Source organism: Callionymus lyra, chromosome 2 (genome assembly GCF_982586985.1).
Source record: "Callionymus lyra chromosome 2, fCalLyr1.hap1.1, whole genome shotgun sequence".
NCBI lineage: Eukaryota > Metazoa > Chordata > Actinopteri > Syngnathiformes > Callionymidae > Callionymus > Callionymus lyra.
This window is the reverse complement of record NC_141819.1, coordinates 3449810-3473017: the sequence shown is the minus strand read 5'-3', so window position 1 is coordinate 3473017 and position 23208 is coordinate 3449810. Positions and strand designations below refer to the sequence as shown.

Genomic DNA, 23208 nt, shown 5'->3' with positions numbered 1-23208 from the left:
TTCTTTCTTCCGAACCCTCGGACAATAATCTCTGGTCTGGTGTTACGATGAATGTTATCCCAGCATCTGCCCCGCGATCGACATCCGGTGACACCGCGAGGTTGGGGTGCTCTTGGAAAACCCTTTGAATAGCATCAGCACAACAGCCCGAGGCTCGGGTTCGTCACAGTTGGTTCTGCAGCAACAAGCCTCTGCTCCAGGCTTGGACCCACAACTGATCTTATCTACACACAGCTCGGCTTCAAGGGTGACATGTTTGTGTGTTCACAGAAAACTATTGTTTTAATGAGTAACTGTTTAGATTACAGTTGAAAATAGTTTGATTATAGTTGAAAATTGTTTGATTATAGTTGAAAATTGTTGGATTATAGTTGAAAATTGTTGGATTACAGTTGAAAATTGTTTGATTATAGTTGAAAATTGTTTGATTATAGTTGAAAATTGTTGGATTACAGTTGAAAATTGTTTGATTATAGTTGAAAATTGTTTGATTATAGTTGAAAATTGTTGAATTATAGTTGAAAATTGTTTGATTATAGTTGAAAATTGTTTGATTATAGTTGAAAATTGTTTGATTATAGTTGAAAATTGTTTGATTATAGTTGAAAATTGTTGGATTATAGTTGAAAATTGTTTGATTACAGTTGAAAATTGTTGGATTCTAGTTGAAAATTGTTGGATTACAGTTGAAAATTGTTTGATTATAGTTGAAAATTGTTTGATTACAGTTGAAAATTGTTGGATTATAGTTGAAAATTGTTGGATTATAGTTGAAAATTGTTGGATTATAGTTGAAAATTGTTGGATTATAGTTGAAAATTGTTGGATTATAGTTGAAAATTGTTTGATTATAGTTGAAAATTGTTTAATTGTAGTTGAAAATTGTTGGATTATAGTTGAAAATTGTTGGATTATAGTTGAAAATTGTTTGATTTTAGTTGAAAATTGTTTGATTATAGTTGAAAATTGTTGGATTATAGTTGAAAATTGTTGGATTATAGTTGAAAATTGTTTGATTATAGTTGAAAATTGTTTAATTGTAGTTGAAAATTGTTTGATTATAGTTAAACATAAACAAAAACATTGTGAGTGGACATGTTTGAAGTTGTTGAAAACCCTCCACACCAACTACCTCTTGGGTATTTAACCTTTAACTTAAATCAAGTTAAGAGAAAGTTAGAAACACACCACAGAGCAACTGTCACTGTGGCGTCACGAGGTTCACAGAAAACGATTGTTTGAATGCAGAAGCAACGGAAAAAGAGTCTCTTACCAGGAGGTTTGCACATGCGGATCTGGCTCTGGCACTGCAACAGCGGGTGAACACTTGGTGAAGGGATGCTCGGGCTGGTCGCTGGCACAGAGGTAGCTTTGGCAGAGAGGCCAGTCACACCAGCCACCGGGGGCGAAGGGGGCGGCGAGGGGGACGGCGAGCTGGGCGTGCCACACTGGGTTTGGTAGCGCAACTGGGTGAGGGAGGGCGGCATGCCCTGGTAGTGGCGCGTGGCGCTCAAGAGGTCGTTGAGGATTTGAAGAATGGTACCGATGTCTCGTCGCGGACGCCCGTTGCTGTCCTGGCAGTTCGGGTGCAAAGTGCCTGAAGAACGGACGACCTTTAGGTTTAAGACGAACGTACGCCGGAGCAGATGTTGGAGCCTCACCTGAAAAGGTCCCTGAGAAGACTCCGGGAGCGTGGTTGACGAAGCTCTCGATGATGGCGCCGGGTTTACGAGAGCGCGACGACGGGCCGGCGCCGTTGCTGGGGCTGTTGGTGCTGCAGTTGGCCTGCAGGGGGACGGAGACGAGGTGAGGTTCGCAGCAATGTGACCACAGTTTAGTGGAAGCCCCCCGAGATGTCCTCGTGTAAAACGTAAACATGTGTGTTCTCTTCAAAGATGGCAGGAAACTGTGAACCCTAATTAAATTTCCTTCATTTTTTATGAGACCCCAGTAACAGTCGGTGTCCAAACAGTAAACAGGAACATCCTGTAAATATCATAGTCCTGGACGTCCACGGAGACATATTACAGATGTATTGTTTTATGGAAATTAAATTGGCAAAATCAATATAATTCAATGAGTTGAGACCTTAAGAGTTACTTTGCTATATTTCCCTTCTGGTCCCTCTTTTATCTTCTGATCTTGTTCTAAAACCAGAATCCCACAAACATCTGCTTCCCATTCGTCCTCACCAGACACTTGAAGAGGTTAAGGAAGTAAAAACAGTCATTGTTGCTAGTTTGTGTCGTTATGTTGACTAGATATGAAAACTACCAGTGAAGGTCCGAAGGTGGAACGTTGACTTGTGTTATAAGTGAAGTGAAACTGGGAAAATAGTTGTAATTCAATTCAATTCTATTTCAAGTGTCTTATCATAACAAAGTTATCTCAAGACACTATACAGTTGAAATAAGACTACAGTTGATTAAGGAAAAATAGATCCAGCAATTCAACGAAGAGCAAGAAGCGAAACACTGTACAGTGAGCAATGGCGAGGAAAAACTTCCTTTTAGAAGCAGAAACCTCGAGCAGAACCCGACTCATTGTTGACGGCCTGCCGCTTTGACCGGCTGGGAGGAAGGATGGGGGGGTAGACAGATGGATAAGGAGAGGAGTGAGGGAGGATATAGTGAGAGAAAAGAGGAGAGTGTAGGAGAGTCCATGGGGGTGCTTTTAGTCTCATTTAAAAACTAGGAAGGCACGGCAACAATCCTACGCCAAGGACACAGCACAACAAAAATCACTGAAATGATTAAAGAATGGAGCCCAGATGAAACCACCGAGAGCTAAGGATCTGTTTTCAAAGTCTGGCAAAACGCCGTTGGCAGAGAAAAGAACCAAACTACAACCTACAGCGAAGTAAAAGCTAAAATAAAAGACGATAAAGAGTTATGCTCACCTCGGGGCACAGAACGGGGGCTACTGGGCTGGCCTGACCGACGCCGTGGCTCGCCTGGCCTGAAGACGGCTGGTGAAAGTGGTGATTGTGATGATGGTGAAGATGATGGGGGGATCGAAAGACGCTCCCGGGGACGTGAGAAGGACGAGGGGAGTGCGGCGGCGGCGGCGGCGGAGGAGGAGGCGGCGGCGTGGCGGGGCTACCGTGAGCGGGCGACTGGTGGTAAAGAGGGGGCATAGTCTGGTGGTGGGACGAGGGCAACGGGAAGGACGAGGAGGTCGGCGAGGCGGGGACCGGGTGGGCGCCGGGGTGATGATGGGGGTGGGCGTGCGGTGGGTGCGGGTGGGGAACACGGGGTTGCCCCGTGGGTTGTCCCATCGGGCTCTCCGAGTTTCCTCGGGCGATAAGGTGTCGGTGCTGCAGCTGAGGGCCGCCGGACTGCTGGGCCGCCAGCTGGAGTTGGACGAACATCATGTGGTCGCCGACTCGCAGGGCCAGGGTGAGCGGGGAGCGGCCGGACAGGAAGTCGCTGACCTGCAGAAACAAAAGGTCGGACGATTAAAAGACCTGCAGTTGCAACACAAACGGTAACATTAGTCTTGAAGTTCAGGTTAGGTCAGGTAGGTAGAACTTTATTGACCCCTCAGCAGGTCTCCTTCGGGAAATTGTTTTTTTTCCAATAGCCACAGCAAATACAGCAATTATTCATAAAAAAGAATCAAAATAAAATAATAAGAAGAACAAAGAGAAATAAAGAGGAAGAACAAGATGATACAATCTAAGTCTAAAGATAAAGAACAACAACAAAGACAAAGGATACAAAGACTAACATGGAACAGAACATCCAGATACTTTCACTCCACTCCTGCCCCCGAACTCAGAATTGTACAATTTAATAGCCCGAGGAATGAATGAGTCCCTGAGTCTATTAGTGTTGCACCTGGGAAGGAGCATTCGTGCTTCATCTGCTTCTCTGAGTTCCAGTTCCAGGTCGAGTCTGTTTTGAGCGACACACGTAACAACCACATGGACAGAAGCCACTAAAGTCCACAACTCGTGTCTCTACTTCCAATCGCTCGGAGCCAAAGGATGAGGAGACCCACTGTCAGGATCTTCCCACTGCCCCCTCGGCCCACTCTGAGTCAGCGGTGTCATTGAGCGAGGGGGACAAAGACCTCCCTTCTGTCTGGCCCGAGGCCTGAAAAATCAACCCCACGTCCAGGAAATACACCCCGCCCGTCGCTCGCGTAGAGAATGGCCGATTGTCTGCGGCGGATCTGGAAGGTTCTGCCCATTCTTGGATCAGCCGGCAGCGACCGCCGACCAAAACCCAAGCCCCGGATGGACACACACAAAAAAAACACACGCAGGATAGCGTGAGTTGTCACAACTTGGCCGGAGGACACACACGCTCACAATAAGAGTTCTGTTGGAGCCCCGGTTGTTCGGGCCCCTGTGGCCCCGATGTTTCATGTCAGCGCTCGACGCTCAAGTCGGTGCCTGAGTTTTTCAAGGGTCACTCTGGAGTCAGAGAGTCTTTGTGTGTCGAGCGACGAACAATGATTTCGACGTCGCACAAACACAAAGTGATGCTTCTGCCTAAAAGGTTTCAACAACTAACATCCTCTTGGAAGAGAAGCAGACAAAAAGAGGAAAAAACAGACAGAAGATGGAGGGAGAACGAGTCAAACATGGGGTCAAACTATTTTCAACTATAATCCAACAATTTTCAACTATAATCCAACAATTTTCAACTATAATCAAACAATTTTCAACTATAATCCAACAATTTTCAACTGTAATCAAACTATTTTCAACTGTAATCAAACAATTTTCAACTATAATCAAACAATTTTCAACTATAATCAAACAATTTTCAACTATAATCAAACAATTTTCAACTAGAATCAAACAATTTTCAACTATAATCAAACTATTTTCAACTGTAATCAAACAATTTTCAACTATAATCAAACTATTTTCAACTATAATCCAACAATTTTCAACTATAATCAAACAATTTTCATCTATAATCAAACAATTTTCAACTATAATCCAACAATTTTCATCTATAATCAAACAATTTTCAACTATAATCCAACAATTTCCAACTATAATCAAACAATTTTCAACTATAATCCAACAATTTTCAACTATAATCAAACAATTTTCAACTATAATCCAACAATTTTCAACTGAAATCAAACAATTTTCAACTATAATCAAACAATTTTCAACTATAATCAAACAATTTTCAACTATAATCAAACAATTTTCAACTGAAATCAAACAATTTTCAACTATAATCAAACAATTTTCAACTATAATCCAACAATTTTCAACTGAAATCAAACAATTTTCAACTATAATCAAACAATTTTCAACTGTAATCAAACAATTTTCAACTATAATCAAACAATTTTCAACTATAATCAAACAATTTTCAACTATAATCAAACAATTTTCAACTATAATCAAACAATTTTCAACTATAATCAAACTATTTTCAACTGTAATCAAACAATTTTCAACTATAATCAAACAATTTAACTATAATCCAACAATTTTCAACTATAATCAAACAATTTTCATCTATAATCAAACTATTTTCAACTATAATCCAACAATTTTCATCTATAATCAAACAATTTTCAACTATAATCCAACAATTTTTCCAACTATAATCAAACAATTTTCAACTATAATCAAACAATTTTCAACTATAATCAAACAATTTTCAACTATAATCCAACAATTTTCAACTATAATCAAACAATTTTCAACTATAATCAAACAATTTTCAACTATAATCAAACAATTTTCAACTGAAATCAAACAATTTTCAACTATAATCAAACAATTTTCAACTATAATCCAACAATTTTCAACTGAAATCAAACAATTTTCAACTATAATCAAACAATTTTCAACTATAATCCAACAATTTTCAACTGAAATCAAACAATTTTCAACTATAATCAAACAATTTTCAACTATAATCAAACAATTTTCAACTGAAATCAAACAATTTTCAACTATAATCCAACAATTTTCATCTATAATCAAACAATTTTCAACTATAATCAAACAATTTTCAACTATAATCAATTGTCTTGTCCGTCACTCAATAATGTGGATCAGATCCACGCCCCGTCTGGTCCGGGTGGGAACAGGGACCGCGAGCCGACGTGGGAACCGTCAGCCCAGATAATGCCGTGTTATCAAAAGCAGCGTCTGTTGACACAGAACCTCGGGGATGGGCAGGGATGGGGAGCGGCGGAGACAAAGGTGAGCGACACCTATCAGGTGGAGTCAGCGGTTTGTCGAGTCAAAACACACACAAACAAACGTAGGCGACCCCCGGGGCGACTGTCGAGGGAGGGGTTTGTTTGCCAGACTTATCCGAAACAAACCGTCTGTTATTAATGGACGCATCGGTTTGATAAGAGAGCGATGACGTGGAAGGATCCGGCTTCACTTTAAGTAAGTCATTTGTATTTATAGAGAGCTTTTCTAGACCAGGGTCACAAAGCGCTTAAACAATCAAAACAATACTCAATAAAATATATACTTTAAAGGTCAAGATAAAACTGAGACAAATACAGGAGTTCCAGAAAATCAAGGAAAAGCCTGAAAATGTCTTGAGATGTTTCTTGAAGGAGTCAGTAGATCATCAAACACAGATGTTTCTTGAAGGAGTCAGTAGATCATCAAACACAGATGTTTCTTGAAGGAGTCAGTAGATCATCAAACACAGATGTTTCTTGAAGGAGTCAGTAGATCATCAAACACAGATGTTTCTTGAAGGAGTCAGTAGATCATCAAACACAGATGTTTCTTGAAGGAGTCAGTAGATCATCAAACACAGATGTTTCTTGAAGGTGTCAGTAGATCATCAAACACAGATGTTTCTTGAAGGAGTCAGTAGATCATCAAACACAGATGTTTCTTGAAGGAGTCAGTAGATCATCAAACACAGATGTTTCTTGAAGGAGTCAGTAGATCATCAAACACAGATGTTTCTTGAAGGAGTCAGTAGATCATCAAACACAGATGTTTCTTGAAGGAGTCAGTAGATCATCAAACACAGATGTTTCTTGAAGGAGTCAGTAGATCATCAAACACAGAGATGGTTCCAAAGCTTAAGACCTCAGAGCCCGAGCTGGGGTGTAAGTCTGGATCAGATCACTGATGGAAGGTCTGACCATGAATAGATCTGAGATTAAGAACCAGAAATTTAAAATGATCCTGAAAGAAACTAGTGAAGAGTTTGAAGGAGAAATGTGAGTTCTTCTACTAGAGCGGCTCAGAATTCTGGCTGCAGAGTTTAGTATGAACTGCAGGCGAGACAAGATCCTTCTTGTTCAGACACAAAATAAACTGTAGCAAAAGACACAACTGACTCATCCATCCGTTAGCATAACAAACAATGACCGATCGGCGCCCCCTTCAGGGCGAGGTTTCCCGTAAGTATCTTGAGGGGTGAATCCCAGGAACTCCCCGGTTTCATCTCAACGCATTTTTAACGGAGGCGTCAGATGTGAAAGCGACAGGCTGAGTGGCAGGTTGAGAAACCGAGAGAAGGCTTGATGACTTTGATAATGACTAGTTTGGCTTCTTCATAAAACCACCAGATTTACAAACTCCTGCCGACAGAACGTCAAGACTTCCAATTAGACCCCGGAGTGAGATGTGTTCTTTTTCTCGCCCTCACACTTTCTGCTCTCTCGCCTCCTGCCCCCTGGTTTGATTTTAGTCACTCCTCGAGTGTGTTGTTGACTCACAACTCGTCCCTCGCACACTCTGTACCCAGATGCGAGCGAGAGTGCGTGAGAGACCCCTGTGACTCAGGCGCCGGGGTCTCCGTCGCCACGGGTCGACTCGGAATCATCGCGATGACACATCGCAGTCCAAAGGTTTTTTTTGGGTGAGAGAGAGAGAGAGAGAGAGAGAGAGAGAGCGAGAGAGAGAGAGAGCGAGAGCGAGAGCGAGAGAGCGAGAGAGAGAGCGAGAGAGAGAGCGAGAGAGGGTGAGAGAGAAAGAGAGAGAAAGAGAGAGAGAGAGAGAGAGCGAGAGAGAGAGAGAGAGAGAGAGCGAGAGAGAGAGCGAGAGAGAGAGAGAGAGAGAGAGCGAGAGCGAGAGAGAGCGAGAGAGAGAGAGAGCGAGAGAGCGAGAGAGAGAGAGCGAGAGAGAGAGCGAGAGAGAGAGCGAGAGAGAGCGAGAGAGAGAGAGAGAGAGCGAGTGAGAGAGCGAGTGAGAGAGCGAGAGAGAGAGAGAGAGCAAGAGAGAGAGAGAGAGAGCGAGAGAGAGAGAGAGAGAGAGAGAGAGAGGACGACGGGGCCTCAGAGTGAAACACCTGAAACTAGGGGCCCAGGTTTCCTAAGGGGGAGGGCAGTGGGTGGAGGACGATATGGCTCGTCCCAGCCTGCCGGGGGCCCGGAGACGGCTCGAGTGCTCGTGTAACAACAAGCCTCTTCCAGACGGACGGAGTCTGTCGGCTGGAAACGAGTGGAGTGTGCGTTCATGTGTGCGGTGTGGGGGTTGTGTTGTGTGTGTGTGTGTGTGTGTGTGTGTGTGTGGGGGGGGGTCTCTCTGGTGCTGGCGAGAGAAGGATTCCCAGAGGTCTCGGCGAGAGCTGCTCAGCTCCAGTCCAAACATGCTCGTCGAACCCGAGACGGCGGCGGTTTGTGACGTCGGGACAAAAGGAAGCGTGACTATCTCAAGATGTTGAACCCCATCATCCCCCCATCATCCCCCCATCATCCCCCCATCATCACCCCCACACCGAGAGAAGCCCAGGCGTCCGTAGACTGGACCCGAGCGGCAGGAGGACACAATGCCAGGAGAGCCGAGGGCCTCACTTTTGTGGCCCTGGACCCACAAAGAGAAAAGAAAAACAAATCCTTCTTTGTTGCTATTCTGATGCAAAGACTCCGACACACACACACACACACACACACACACACACACACACGTCACTCCTATAATGTGATGCAACCATTGATTTTTAAATATGTTTTCTTTGCCATTAAATCAAGGAGACGTCGGGGGGGTTTGCTTTTCAAGTTGCGGCGATGTTGGGGGGAGAAGCTGATAAGGGGCAGCGAAGGAGGAGCCGGTGGAGGCAGGGATGGGGGTGGGGTGTCAGGAGTGCTGATGAAATATTCAGTGAGAATGTGCCTCTGGCTCCTTTTTTTTTCTTCTTCATACGACATCTCTGGCTGACAGTTTTATTTATTGGGGTCCCTGTGGTTCAAGGAACTCATTTGCAGTCGTTCTTCCTTCGCACACTAAGTGAAGTGAGCGAGATAAGGAGTGAGAGGGAGGGAGTGTGTCGGCAGCACTGAGCTGACATTCATGAACCACTGAGCGGCTTTGTGACGGAGGAAGAAAGAGGATGAGGAGCGAGGGAGGAGAGGGAGGAGAGGGAGGAGAGGGAGGAGAGGGTGCAGGGAACCATTCTTTTCTCCTCGACGCTCCTACCTGTGCAAGGTGTGCGTGAAATCATGTTGAAAAAAAGCCACAATCTGATGTTTTTCTGATCACACGAACTGTGCATCATGGGCTCAAATAAACAAGGCCTTCGTAAAAGGTGTTCCCGTCCGTGGGGAGAAGAAAATCCACAATCCTTTAAAGCTAAATTCTTACAATCGTAACAGAAACCAGTCTCACAGCCGGTAGCTTGTCGAGCTAAAGTAGCCAAAAGGAAGTCTAGTCCAACGTACTATTGGTGACGATCCTTTGGATCAACGTCGTCGTTTAAGGGATGAATTCACATTTATGCTTGAAATAATCCGACAAAAGCCGACATTCAGCTTGTTTTTGATTCTGGTCTCGTGTGGACCCCAACAACCACGTGACCCCGGCCTAGAGTTCGACGCGTGTCCTGTGCTCGCCATCTTAAGACGCTGAAACAAAAGAACGCTTCGATGACGAAGAAATCTTCCCGACTGTAGCCGGAGATGGTTTCAAGATTGATGAGGTGCGAGAACTGAACGAAGCTCAGGTTCTGTCTGAAGCTACACCTGTGGGTCACGACCAGAACAAGAGCCTGTGGAGCAAAACTCAACGCCTGACGACACCGGGGGTGGAACCTCCGGACGGTTGGAAGTAGATTAACCTATGAAGACGTCCTTCAAGATCCTCAACTTCCCGCCACAAACAGTTCAGTAAATATACACATTTTTCGGACATTTTGGCCCCTCGTGGATTGACGTCCCTGCGGTAGAAAGTCACGGGACCCGTCTTAACGCCGCCATCATCATCATCATCATCTCGCCATGGATCCGTCGTCGACCAGAGACGTTCACAAGACGTTCTCTGTGAGATCATCGTCGTGTTTTAAGATGAACTTTCATCCGAGAGCCACGAAATGAAACCCGTTTCCATGAAGACGCTTCCGACGCGCCGGACATTGTATTCCCGACTCCCTCCCTCCGCCCACCGAAGCCCCGCCAGTCACGACGCCTGCCACTTGAATCACAATAGCTCGGCGCCGCCGGGGGAATGAAAAACAATGATGGTCACGACTCGTACACGGAGAAACGAGACCCCCACGGCCTCCGAAGAGGGTGTTGCACAAAGACGAGAGATGTTTATTGAGAGACACACACACTCTCTCTCTCACACACACACACACACACACAGATGCATAAACACAATAGCACAATGAAATCCCTTCTCAAATCCATCCCTCTGCTAACACCCACCACACACCTTGATTCCCGTCCACCCCGAGTCGACTCTCCAACTGTGCGTCTAAGCGCCACAAAGGCATTACACAGGTGCAGAAATACGGATTAATAATGACATTTTTCAAGGCTGGGATTTACATGAAAGACGGGCTTGAAAAGGCTTCACGTCTCCATTGTCTTCCATTACGTACGACCACTTGTTCATATACGGCGGCGGATAAATGTTCCAGGAATAAAAGGAATATTAGCATTTAAAAAAGACAACAAGGCTTTATGCGAGGATGGGGGTCGACCGGGGGGGTTGAGGTTATTCTGCGGCTATAAAAAGAAAAAGAGTAGAATCACCTTCTATTGACCAACATGTTGACCTATTTTTTCAACCCCCACACGCCGGCAAATCCTAAATACAATTCTAATGATTTCTACTGGTGTCAGTCCTGCTGATTGACTCACGTTTGTGTAACGACTGGAATGAGAAACACTGAAAACCACCTTTTCCTTCTCAGTTTTTGCACCTTCTGGATAAAAGAGACGCGTAAAAAACATTGGCATTTTTGAGCGTCCAAGACAAGCCTCTTATATATATATATGTTATATGATATATCATTTAAGATACTATGACAATTGGCATGAATCCCCATTTATAATATACATTTTATTTTAGGTGCCATGTTTTAAACGACTACATTTGAGGCACAACATTTAAAAGGTCAATCGCTCTTCAAATTGACTTTTACGTAAACATGAATAAGGTACAAAGCGACTGAATATTGACTCTTTATTAGACTGTATCAATTCTGAACTTCTGGGACGTTATTTCTTTTGATCTTTGTCCTTTATATTTGCACTTTGTCATCCCTTGCACTTTGTTCTTTTAATTTGCACTTTGGGTTTCAAGTTCACAGCCAACAATAGTTTCATATAAACAAGAACAATTTCCCAAAGGAGATCCAGAGGGAACAATAAAGTCCATCCATCCATCAAACTATCCATCCATCCATCCATCCATCCATCCATCCACTATTTCTATGTGGGACTCTGCTGACTTAGCAAACGTGTCCTTTGATGAAATGTCTAAAAATGCGTACATGTACTAAATTAAATGACATTGAAATAATACACAACTTCTGTTAACAGTTTTGATCATTTTAAAACATCTTCAAATGCTCCATGTTCTCAGTTTCTCGAAACTCTGAACCACATCTTCGTTAATCTGACTGTTTAAAGTCGTATATATGCTACATATACGGGGGTCACTTGTACCCAACGTCGTGCTTCACCATCTATTGGCAATTCATTGTTTACATTGATTGCAAAGTAAACGTCTCTATTGTTAAGCTGTGGTTCTGATCAGACCGTCACTATGGAAGCGAGTAAAAACCGGGTCGGACGACCCTGAGTTGACCTCGTACCTCGCCGCCACCTAGTTAGCGTCGGCGCCGTCGCTAGACAAGACGACAGATTCAGGAGCCGGAGGACGAGGACGAGGAGGAGGAAGACGAGGAGGAGGACAGTGTTTGTCAATGAGAGAGAAACAGAACAGATATGTAACAGCATATTCCACGGGGACATTTGGAGACGGCAAAACACAGACGCCTCCGAAAGCAACCGTGTTAGCGGTGGAAGCAGAATTTGTCAGACTGAAGCCCAGAGAGTCTCCTTCAGCTCAAGCATTGATTCGTAAACCTGGATCAACTGGAGGAGAGTTTCAGGGAAGAAGTTGGGTCACGGTACTTGAAGGTCGGTCAGCTGGACCGGTCGTGATGCTTCGAGACAGGAACAAAGGGGTGGCTGCACCGGGGTGAGGGGGGGGCGGGGGGTGACGCCTGGTTGGCTTTTATTCTAATGTCAATGTGCATCGATGAGCAAATAGTCCCAGAGCTGAGAGGGACGAATAATCCTTCACTTTCCGTCGACCGGATCGATACGAGGCAAGATGACGTCACCGCCTTCAGGAGGACGTTTCTGGTCCAGACCTCGTCCACATCGGGCTCCTTTTCTTCAAACACTCCCAGAAAATCCTCTTAAACGTGGCCTTTGAGTCGAGCACGTGCTTAAGCTGGAAGCAGCTCCGACACGAGCGTTGATACGACGCCGCTCGGACGCCACGGATCCAGACGGAAGGGAATTAGGGCGAGCGGCTTTGTCCTCGTTGAAGGAAGCCCATCGTGGCGGTCACACTCTCGGGCTGGACTCGCTCAGCACAGCACATTTAAACGACGGGCCTCGGGGAGAAGGGAAAATGCTGCAGACCCAGCACGGAAAACACAACACCTCCATAATTCTGCTTCGCTAAGTCGGCGTGTTCGGCGCGGCCTGTGCGTCGCTAACGGCCCGCGAGCAGCCGGGCAGGTGATAAAAAGGTTTCCATTCTTTCCATCCCACGGCCATATTTCCCCCCCCGGCTATTTCGGGCCGCCCGGGCGTATCGGTTCTCGTGTCAGACACTTTTAAGAGCTGAGAGCATTGATTGATTTTTGATAGCCCTGGAACCCAGCGGTCGGGGGGGAAAGGAAATGAGGGGAAAAAGCTTTGGTGGGTCCGTTTTCTAATCTTACCCCGTAATCTCTCCGCGATCCATATCATTGCTCCGCCTCATGCATTATTGAGCAGAATCAATCGCATAAAAAACACACAAATGTACTTTTATCCTCCGATGACGACCTTCGAGATCGACGGTTCTCACACTCGCCGGTCGGGTTTTACCGGGCGCGAGGTCGAAGGTCGGAAACGATCAAAGAAATGCTTCAAAATATGGAGCCAAGTTAGCGTAGCATGTCATCGTCAAACTAGACCAACATCGGGTAGTTGTTTGAGTTTGAAGCAAAAACTAAGGTGATATTTTAGCATTTCTCATTCTTTAGATGTTTTTCACGACTTATAAAATGTGTTTTTCGTAGGTGACTGAAGAACGTCCCCGTCTTCTGTCCAACATGTTTTCTTGAGGTGAACTGCTCAAGTTTTGGTGGTGGACAAAGTGTTAGTCGTATAAAAACACACAAATGTACTTTTATCCTCTGATGACGACCTTCGAGATCGACGGTCGGAAACAATCAAAGACGTAACCAAAATATGTAGCTACGTTAGCGTAGCATATCATCGTCAAACTAGACCAACGTCGGGTTTTGGGTAGTTGTTCCGAGTTTGAAGTTAAAAATTAAGGTGATCATATAGTATTTTCTGTTTCTTTAGATGTTTTTCACGATAAAGAACAAGAGACTTCTTGTAAAATCTTTTCGTAATTTTCGTAGGCGACTAAAGAACGTCCCCGTCTTCTGTCCACCATGTTTTCTTGAGGTGAACTGGTCGAAAAAGTGTTTTTTAACTATCGATACCTTGAAAGAAACTCATGAAAGCGTAAAAAGGGAAGAGAATCTTCATCCTATAGCGCCGCTTCTACAGCTAAACACGAATCTTCCCAGTACTGTTACTACTGTCGTGGTAAAAGTTACTCGACGACAGGAGGAGGTGGAGAAAACAATCGCAGTCGTCAAGAACAGTCGCCAGATGTCTCGTCTGCTCGGGCGAACACGAGGAATGGCTGAGTTGGGTGTGAGCGAAGAAACATCTTGATAAGGAAATCGCCGTCGGCCCTTTTCAGTGAAGGCAACCCTTGTTTGTTCTTTCCAGGACAGGAATCATGTGATAGGAATGTTGCTGAATAACAAACTTCTGGCTGATTCACTTACATAATTACAGGAAGTCATGAAGAGACATTTGACGAGAAATGACTCAGAGAATTGAACCATTTGTTCTCCTTTAAATCCACAACAATTCACGCGGTGAATGTTGACGAACATGTCAAGAGTTGACGAACATGTCAAACGTTGACGAACATGTCAAACGTTGACGAACATGTCAAGCGTTGACGAACATGTCAAGCGTTGACGAACAGGTCAAGCGTTGACGAACATGTCGAACGTTAACGAACATGTCAAACGTTGACAAACATGTCAAACGTTGACGAACATGTCAAGCGTTGACGAACATGTCAAACGTTGACGAACATGTCAAACGTTGACGAACATGTCAAGCGTTGACGAACATGTCAAGCGTTGACGAACAGGTCAAGCGTTGACGAACATGTCAAACGTTAACGAACATGTCAAACGTTGACAAACATGTCAAACGTTGACGAACATGTCAAGCGTTGACGAACATGTCAAGAGTTGACGAACATGTCAAACGTTGACGAACATGTCGAACGTTGACGAACATGTCAAACGTTGACGAACATGTCAAACGTTGACGAACATGTCAAGCGTTGACGAACATGTCAAACGTTGACGAACATGTCAAACGTTGACGAACATGTCAAACGTTGACGAACATGTCAAACGTTGACGAACATGTCAAACGTTGACGAACATGTCAAACGTTGACGAACATGTCAAACGTTGACGAACATGTCAAACGTTGACGAACATGTCAAACGTTGACGAACATGTCAAGCGTTGACGAACATGTCAAACGTTGACGAACATGTCAAGAGTTGACGAACATGTCAAACGTTGACGAACATGTCAAACGTTGACGAACATGTCAAACGTTGACGAACATGTCAAGAGTTGACGAACATGTCAAACGTTGACGAACATGTCAAACGTTGACGAACATGTCAAACGTTGACGAACATGTCAAGCGTTGACGAACATGTCAAACGTTGACGAACATGTCAAGCGTTGACGAACATGTCAAGCGTTGACGAACATGTCAAACGTTGACGAACATGTCAAACGTTGACGAACATGTCAAACGTTGACGAACATGTCAAGCGTTGACGAACATGTCAAGCGTTGACGAACATGTCAAGCGTTGACGAACATGTCAAGCGTTGACGAACATGTCAAACGTTGACGAACATGTCAAGTGTTGACGAACATGTCAAACGTTGACGAACATGTCAAGCGTTGACGAACATGTCAAGCGTTGACGAACATGTCAAGAGTTGACGAACATGTCAAGCGTTGACGAACATGTCAAGCGTTGACGAACATGTCAAACGTTGACGAACATGTCAAGAGTTGACGAACATGTCAAGCGTTGACGAACATGTCAAACGTTGACGAACATGTCAAGCGTTGACGAACATGTCAAGCGTTGACGAACATGTCAAGCGTTGACGAACATGTCAAGCGTTGACGAACATGTCAAACGTTGACGAACATGTCAAACGTTGACGAACATGTCAAACGTTGACGAACATGTCAAGCGTTGACGAACATGTCAAACGTTGACGAACATGTCAAGCGTTGACGAACATGTCAAACGTTGACGAACATGTCAAACGTTGACGAACATGTCAAACGTTGACGAACATGTCAAGCGTTGACGAACATGTCAAACGTTGACGAACATGTCAAACGTTGACGAACATGTCAAACGTTGACGAACATGTCAAACGTTGACGAACATGTCAAGAGTTGACGAACATGTCAAGCGTTGACGAACATGTCAAGAGTTGACGAACATGTCAAGAGTTGACGAACATGTCAAACGTTGACGAACATGTCAAGAGTTGACGAACATGTCAAGAGTTGACGAACATGTCAAGCGTTGACGAACATGTCAAACGTTAACGAACATGTCAATCGTTGACGAACATGTCAAGCGTTGACGAACATGTCGAACGTTAACGAACATGTCGAACGTTGACGAACATGTCAAACGTTGACGAACATGTCAAGAGTTGACGAACATGTCAAGCGTTGACGAACATGTCAAGCGTTGACGAACATGTCAAGCGTTGACGAACATGTCAAGAGTTGACGAACATGTCAAACGTTGACGAACGTTGACGAACATGTCAAACGTTGACGAACATGTCAAACGTTGACGAACATGTCAAGCGTTGACGAACATGTCAAACGTTGACGAACATGTCAAACGTTGACGAACATGTCAAACGTCGACGAACATGTCAAACGTCGACGGACGGTTCACGATCCAACCAAATGAACGAACCACATGATCGGAAACTGGAGCTTCCAGCCCACGACGCCAGAGTATCATCTGGTTTCCAACACTTACACACACCTACACACACACCGTCATCTGCTGTCTGCGAGACACATGCTGAGCTCACACACTCCGAGCCAACATTCTCAGCAGATCCTGCACACGCTCCACGATACACTCCGACGTACACCATCCAGAGAACTCAAGCGACAAACGTTTCGCTACGGTGTCGGGTTCACCACGCCGTGGTGTTTTGACATCACATCGGCGTCGATGGCGTCGCGGACATCGACCCGTTACACAACCCGGGATAGAGGAAGTGGGTCTGAGTCAGTCAGTCTGCGTCTGAGTCAGTCAGTCTGCGGTTCACACGTCACACGTGTGCGTCTTATCATTTTTGTTTTCTACGATGGTAATCGATCAGGCCGCGGTGAGTCATAGCACTCGGACGTGTAGCGTCGGTGCTAGTGATGCTAATGCTACGTGTCCCTGCGCGGTAGCTTCAGAATGTCAACTGTTTTTTGTGGGTTTTTTTCTTCTCCTGACCTTTTGCCGTGGACTCCGACCACCACAGACTGACGCCTTCTTTTTGTGTAACCACACGAGCACACGAGCTACTAGCATTCATCAACCAACCCGTAAACAAATAAACATGATCTTACCTGAGTTTCTGTTAGACTCTCTAACGCCTGCATTACTGACTGCTCGGGTCTTGACGCTTGAGACTGAAAAACAAAGAAATATACGCATTAAAACTCACGTAAATGGTTAACATAGTATTTATGTGGCACTCATGAAGTCACAGTAAAACTATTTAGTACTACAAGTATTTATCTCAAAAACAGTCGTGACCTATATCTCTCTGTACTTTTGTTTTTTTGTACTTTTTCGGGGGAAATGTTTGATAAAATTAAGTGTTTTTGTCGCCTATTTAATTATTTTATTCTGTTTTTCCACCACAAATTAAAAAACATGTTGTGTTTACGACACAGTTTCTGATTCTAAATGAAATCTATTTAAATTGAAGTACTACACAACAAACTTCATTCGATTTTCTCTGCTGTTGTGTAAAGTGTAAATCTTTAAATGAACATGTCATAATATTCAAGCTATTTACATCTGTCATGAGGTCACAGTAAAACTATTTACTACTAGTATAAGTATTTAACTCAAAAACAGCCGTGACTTTTTTCTCTGTACTTTTCTTTTTTTGTACTTTTTCGGGTGAAATGTTTGGAAAATTAAGTGTTTTTGTCGCCTTTTTAATCACTTTACTCCAGAAATTAAAAAACATGTTGTGTTTACGACACAGTTTCTGATATTTCTAAAGAAAATCTATTTAAAGTACTACACAACAAACTTCATTCGATTTTCTCTGTTGTCGCTACAAAACAAATAAAAAGTGTAAATCTTTAAATGAACACGTCATAATATTCAAGCCATTCAAATCTTCCTCTCGCTGGACGGCCCCTCACAACAGTATCCCATGTGGCCCCCGAGGGGGACTCTAACCCCCGACCCCGTTCAAAGACGCACACATTCAACCTCTGCCGCGACAAGAACCCGACACGTCTTACCATTAATCCTGCTTCCACTGTCGGCACAAGCGTTAACTTGCTCCCATCGATGACTCCCAGGTCCTGGAGTTTACCTGAGCTGAGTCTGCTGCGGGCGAGCGAGGGGGGGAGAGAGAGAACCATCATTAGACTGACAATCTCCAGACGCTCAAAACAGCCCTTCGGCCGCGGGGTGTGTGGGGGGTGTGGGGGGTGTTGGGGGTCGACAGACTTCAAAACTAGTTTGCAAAAAAGCGCCGTGGGTGAAAAAAGGCTCCATGAAAGAGAAGTATTGATCGGCCTGTCATATTTCAATTCCAAGTATAGTGGAGCTTGACAAGTATTCGCTGAGGATATTTGGCAGCGACGCCACTTGACTAAGTGGATGGAGTTTTTGTTTTTTGTTCTTGAAAGTCACTTCTAAGAAGCAGAAACAAAGACTTTTATCAGCTGTTAACTGCAGCATCGATGCCTTGTACTGATGCTTTTTGTGTAATATTCAGAACTTCGGGTATTTTGTCGCACCAAGATTTTTCGGTAGTACCAAAGTATCCAAACATTCTTTCGGTGTCAAGTTTCGCTCTCTACGAGTAATGAGAACTTGATAGTGTTTGGATTTTTATTTTTCTTATTTTGAGTGTTTATTATTTTTTCTGTAAGAAAAAACAGTTTGAAATTCACCAAAAACGATTTGTATTATTTAATCTTCGTTAGAATTCATCTTATAAAATTGGTATTGAATAAAGTATCGTTCAGGAACCGCTGTCGAATTGAAAGTATCCCAAGATTCTCGGTATTTCGGTGTCAAGTTTCTCTCTCTACGAGCGATGAGAACTTGATAGTCATTGGATTCATCCAAAGAATAAAAGGGACAAAAACGACGATGGATTTGTTTCTCGTTGTTTTTGTCAAGAAAAATACTGTTTTAAATGTACCAAAAACTGAAGAATTATTTACTCTTCAATAGAATTCATCTTATTAAATGGGTATTGAATAAAGCAAGAAAGTAAGTAAGTAATTTTTATTTATATAGAGCTTTTCCAGTCCAGGGTCACAAAGCGCTTAAACAATCAAAAAAATATTCAATAAAGTATATACTTAAATTAAATATAAAATAAATATAAATATAATATATAATATAATAAATATAAAATAAATAAATACAATTAAAATAAAGTATATACTTAAAGTATCGTTCAGGAACCGGTGTCGAATTGAAAGTATCAGTATTGAAAATAAACGATTAATACCAGGCGGTAGTTACAGTTTATATTTGAATTTAAGACGTTTTTTATACATATATTTTCATGTACCTTGTAAATATAACTATTGCACTGACACTCATCAGGATTCCAAGGCTGGTTCCGACACGTGTTCACGACCATAAACACCTCGAATCTCGAGTCACGTCCTGCTCACGTGACACACGCACACGCACAAACCTGCGCGTGCATGTTTAAATTCCAAGCCTTCAATTAACAAACAAGTGACAATTAAGAAACGGCTTCTTCCAAAAAAACAAAAAAACCCAGCGTGACCCAGATCTCACCCCCGGGGCCCCCGAACAAAAGGCTCCTCGCAGCGGCCTGAGGATCTGATCCTCGAGGACCAGGAGAAGAAGCGGGTTTAAAGGGTGTGATTTATGGGGGGGGGGGGGGGGGGCGACAATGGAGAAACAATACATATGGTTGGGGTTCAGGTTCTCACACCTGGAATGATAAAGAGACGCAACTATACGTCACTAGACCTTGAAGGACAGTTTCAGACAAAAGACGCGTCTTTTCAGAACCATCAGTCGGTACCAGAGACTCGAACCTTCTGGTCCACAGATCAGGGAGAAGATCCTCGATCCTATTTACAGTGTTTTTCTTCAGACTCACGTGTCTTTGTGCAGCAGAGCGAGCCTCTCCTTCGGGACCTTCAGCTTCTGGGCCAGCCTCCTCTTCAGCCCGTCCACGGTCTCCTCCTGGGGCAGCGCGAGCTCGAAGCGGGTCCCGGTGGTGGACTGGATGCTCAGGTTCATGGAGGGCTCCTGGGGGACGGCCTCGCAGGATGTGGCCCCGCGGCTGCTGCAGCTCCGGGCGCTGGGGTGCTGGTCCATCCGAGAGCCTGGGGGTCGATGGAGAAGCGGGTCCGGGATCCGAGAAGAAGAGGGTTTTAATGAAGATGATGATGATGATGATGATGAAGATGATGAAGCAGACCCTGGATCTGCTCGCGCAGCAGAACAAGAGCAGGATCAACAAGAAGAATATTCCCTGGAGATAAGAGGTGCTGATGCTACATCAGGTGGAACACCTTCGATCAAATGAAATCAAAATAAAAATATTCCTTTGGTGTCGTCAGAGGCTCGCGCGCGGCTCCGCTGGAAAGATCTCGACAATGAAGATCGTCAGTAGAAAAAAATCTCTCCCACTTCCACGGACGATAAATACACCCACATCCTCTCGGGGGCCCCGGGGCCAGCCAATGGCGGCGAGGTATGGCGGTGACGCAGGGGGGGCGGGCAACCAATGGGAGGGCGGGGTTCACACCCACGTGGAGGGAGGGGGGGGGGAGTTAAAGCCATTCATAATAAATTACCCAATATTTCGAGATTACAAGCGACACTTCTCAGAGGTCGTGGCGGGGTTCCCGGGAACTGAGGGGGTTAAACAAATATATTTTGAAAAAAAAAAGGTGCGTCAAAAGAACCCGGATGTTTTTTTTAATTATCGCGATTAATATCCTTTAATATTTATTTATAAACAATTTAAATGCCGAACCTGCTCGCTCTGAGACAAACGTTCGCACGTCGAGTAAACAAGTGTTTAGAAATATGCTGACGCTGGATTATGACCTCATAGATCTGATGACGTAACAGGGATTAATCGCCGGAACACGAGCCAGAAAAGCAGATCAAACCCACGTATAAGAGGAGCGACGGTGACCAGAGAACCAGGCTTTTATACATGTTTAAAACGTTTAAAAAAAGAAGAGGAAAATAAAGGATTTAAACAAATACTCGGTCTCCCCCTAGCGGCGGAGCACGGGACTGTCAGAATAACAACCCAGAACTAATAAAAACGTTACGATGTTAATTGTTAAATTAAGAATAAACGTGATTATTAAATTAAAAAGTATACTTGAGGCAGTTTTTCCTGCAGCACGAGCTTGAACGAGGAGACATTAATGATCATTTCCACCCGCGAGCTTGACATTCTCCGGCACGTCAATCAATATCTGACATATCAAGTTAATCAGAATCTACATACAAGCCTCGGATCAACACGCACGGGATCGATCGCAGCCTTCGATCGATGACCAGCACGAGACACGAGACACGTTCGATAACTTGCTCACGTGCGTCTTCATTACGTTGATCAACGTCAATCATGGTTGATTATGACGATTATTTATTCAGTTATTATTGTTTTAATGCTTGTTATTAACTTAACATTAACATCGTGACGAGTGTAAACACGCAAACTAGTTATCATTATTATTAATAAATAACCAATTATTATAAATAACGTGTGAATTATTTATTATGATCAATAACTTGTCAATTATTATTATTATGATGATCAATAACTTACCAATGATTATTATGATGATCAATAACTTACCAATGATTATTATGATGATCAATAACTTACCAATGATTATTATGATGATCAATAACTTACCAATGATTATTATGATGATCAATAACTAACCAATGATTATTATGATGATCAATAACTTACCAATAATTGTGGCTAAAACAGCGACGTTCCTCGCACGCGCGTGTGTGTGAGTGTGTTTCCCCAGCTTTAATGACGTCACTGAAGTTAAATCCAAGTTTTAAATCCACGGGACTCTTCGGTACCGGCGGGTCTGACACCGGGAGGTCCTGGTCTAGTCGCGTGAAGTTCCTCTGCCGGAGCGGCGATCACTAATGCATCATGGGAGAAGGCGAGACTCGTCTTAAGCCTTCGGCTCCGCTCGGGTCTGGGAGGAGAGTTCGTGTCAGTCAGCGATGATTTAAGGTGGACCGGGGGAACGGAGCGCGCTCCCGCCGCGGTCACGCGCACCAACAACCTTGAGATAAACACGAAACCGAGTGAAAACGAGTCACGTGTGCAGGATCTGTGACGGTCACACTCGCCCCTTGACCCGGGGTGACCCCCCGAGCGCCCCGGAGAACCTACGACCTTAAGAGCCGCGCTCTGTGAACCGGTGCGTGACGTCAGAGGAGTTACCGGTGGTGACGTCACAAACAGGTTACCGGGCAACAGGTAAACACGCTGCCCTGGATACGAGGAAGAGACACACAAATCAAACACGACTGACGCCTCTTAGAAACACACAACTAACTACACCTGCTGCACACAGTAAACATCACAGTGTTTGATTCAATGTTCATATTTTTAAAATATATTTATATATTTTAAAAAGGTATAAATGTTGGTTTCGATTTAAATAATATATTGAATATTTTAAATTATATATATTTACGATATGAATATAAAATGCGGTATATAATATAAATATATATACTAATGAATAATTAAAAAATAATATTATTCATGTGTTGTTCTCAGTATTATCTTGATCTTTAAAGTATGTACTTTATTGAATATTGTTTTGATTGTTTAAGCGCTTTGTGACCCTGGTCTGGAAAAGCGCTATATAAATAAATATTACTTACTTACTTACATTCATTCATAGGGAGACTGGAGTCTATCCCAGTTTCATAGGGCGAGAGGCAGGGGACACCCTGGACAGGACGCCAGTCTGTCGCAGGGCAAAAAAAACAAACATTAAAAAATAATAATATTTCATAAAAAACGGTTTATATATAATATATATATTTAAAAAAATTAAATATATATATATATTTTTTTCAATTTACTCGTTTTAAACTGTGTGTTTAAAAGCAACAAAATAAACAATTCTAGCCATCAAAAGACACTCATATACTAAAACAATAACACTTTCAGGCTTATTGTTTATATATATATATATATATATAAACAATAAGCCTGAAATGATGCCCCTTGGCAGAGGTTTGTTAAGTGTTAGTAAATCTGAGTCACATTCTCTGACGAGTCTAGAAAAATGTCCTTTTTTCAAAGAT

At 43.6% G+C, this 23208-nt stretch overlaps 1 protein-coding gene across 3 annotated transcripts in view; it reads right to left on the bottom strand.

Moving 5' to 3' along the window:
- The window catches only part of midn (midnolin), a 35420-nt gene extending 13415 nt beyond the window's left edge, over positions 1-22005 (bottom strand). Inside the window, exons 1-7 of one of the 3 annotated variants that reach the window (XM_087783262.1) lie at positions 21836-22005; positions 19988-20318; positions 18129-18216; positions 17214-17276; positions 2900-3433; positions 1662-1785; positions 1274-1597 (exon numbers count right to left, since the gene is read on the bottom strand). In XM_087783262.1, the coding sequence (XP_087639388.1) occupies positions 1274-1597; positions 1662-1785; positions 2900-3433; positions 17214-17276; positions 18129-18216; positions 19988-20208 (1354 nt within the window). In that variant the 5' untranslated portion in view covers positions 20209-20318; positions 21836-22005. Of the gene's footprint in view, positions 1-1273; positions 1598-1661; positions 1786-2899; positions 3434-17213; positions 17277-18128; positions 18217-19987; positions 20662-21835 lie in introns of those variants that run through there. The other 2 variants (XM_087783264.1, XM_087783261.1) reach the window with 2 other exon arrangements.
- Between the last annotated feature and the right edge of the window lie 1203 nt (positions 22006-23208).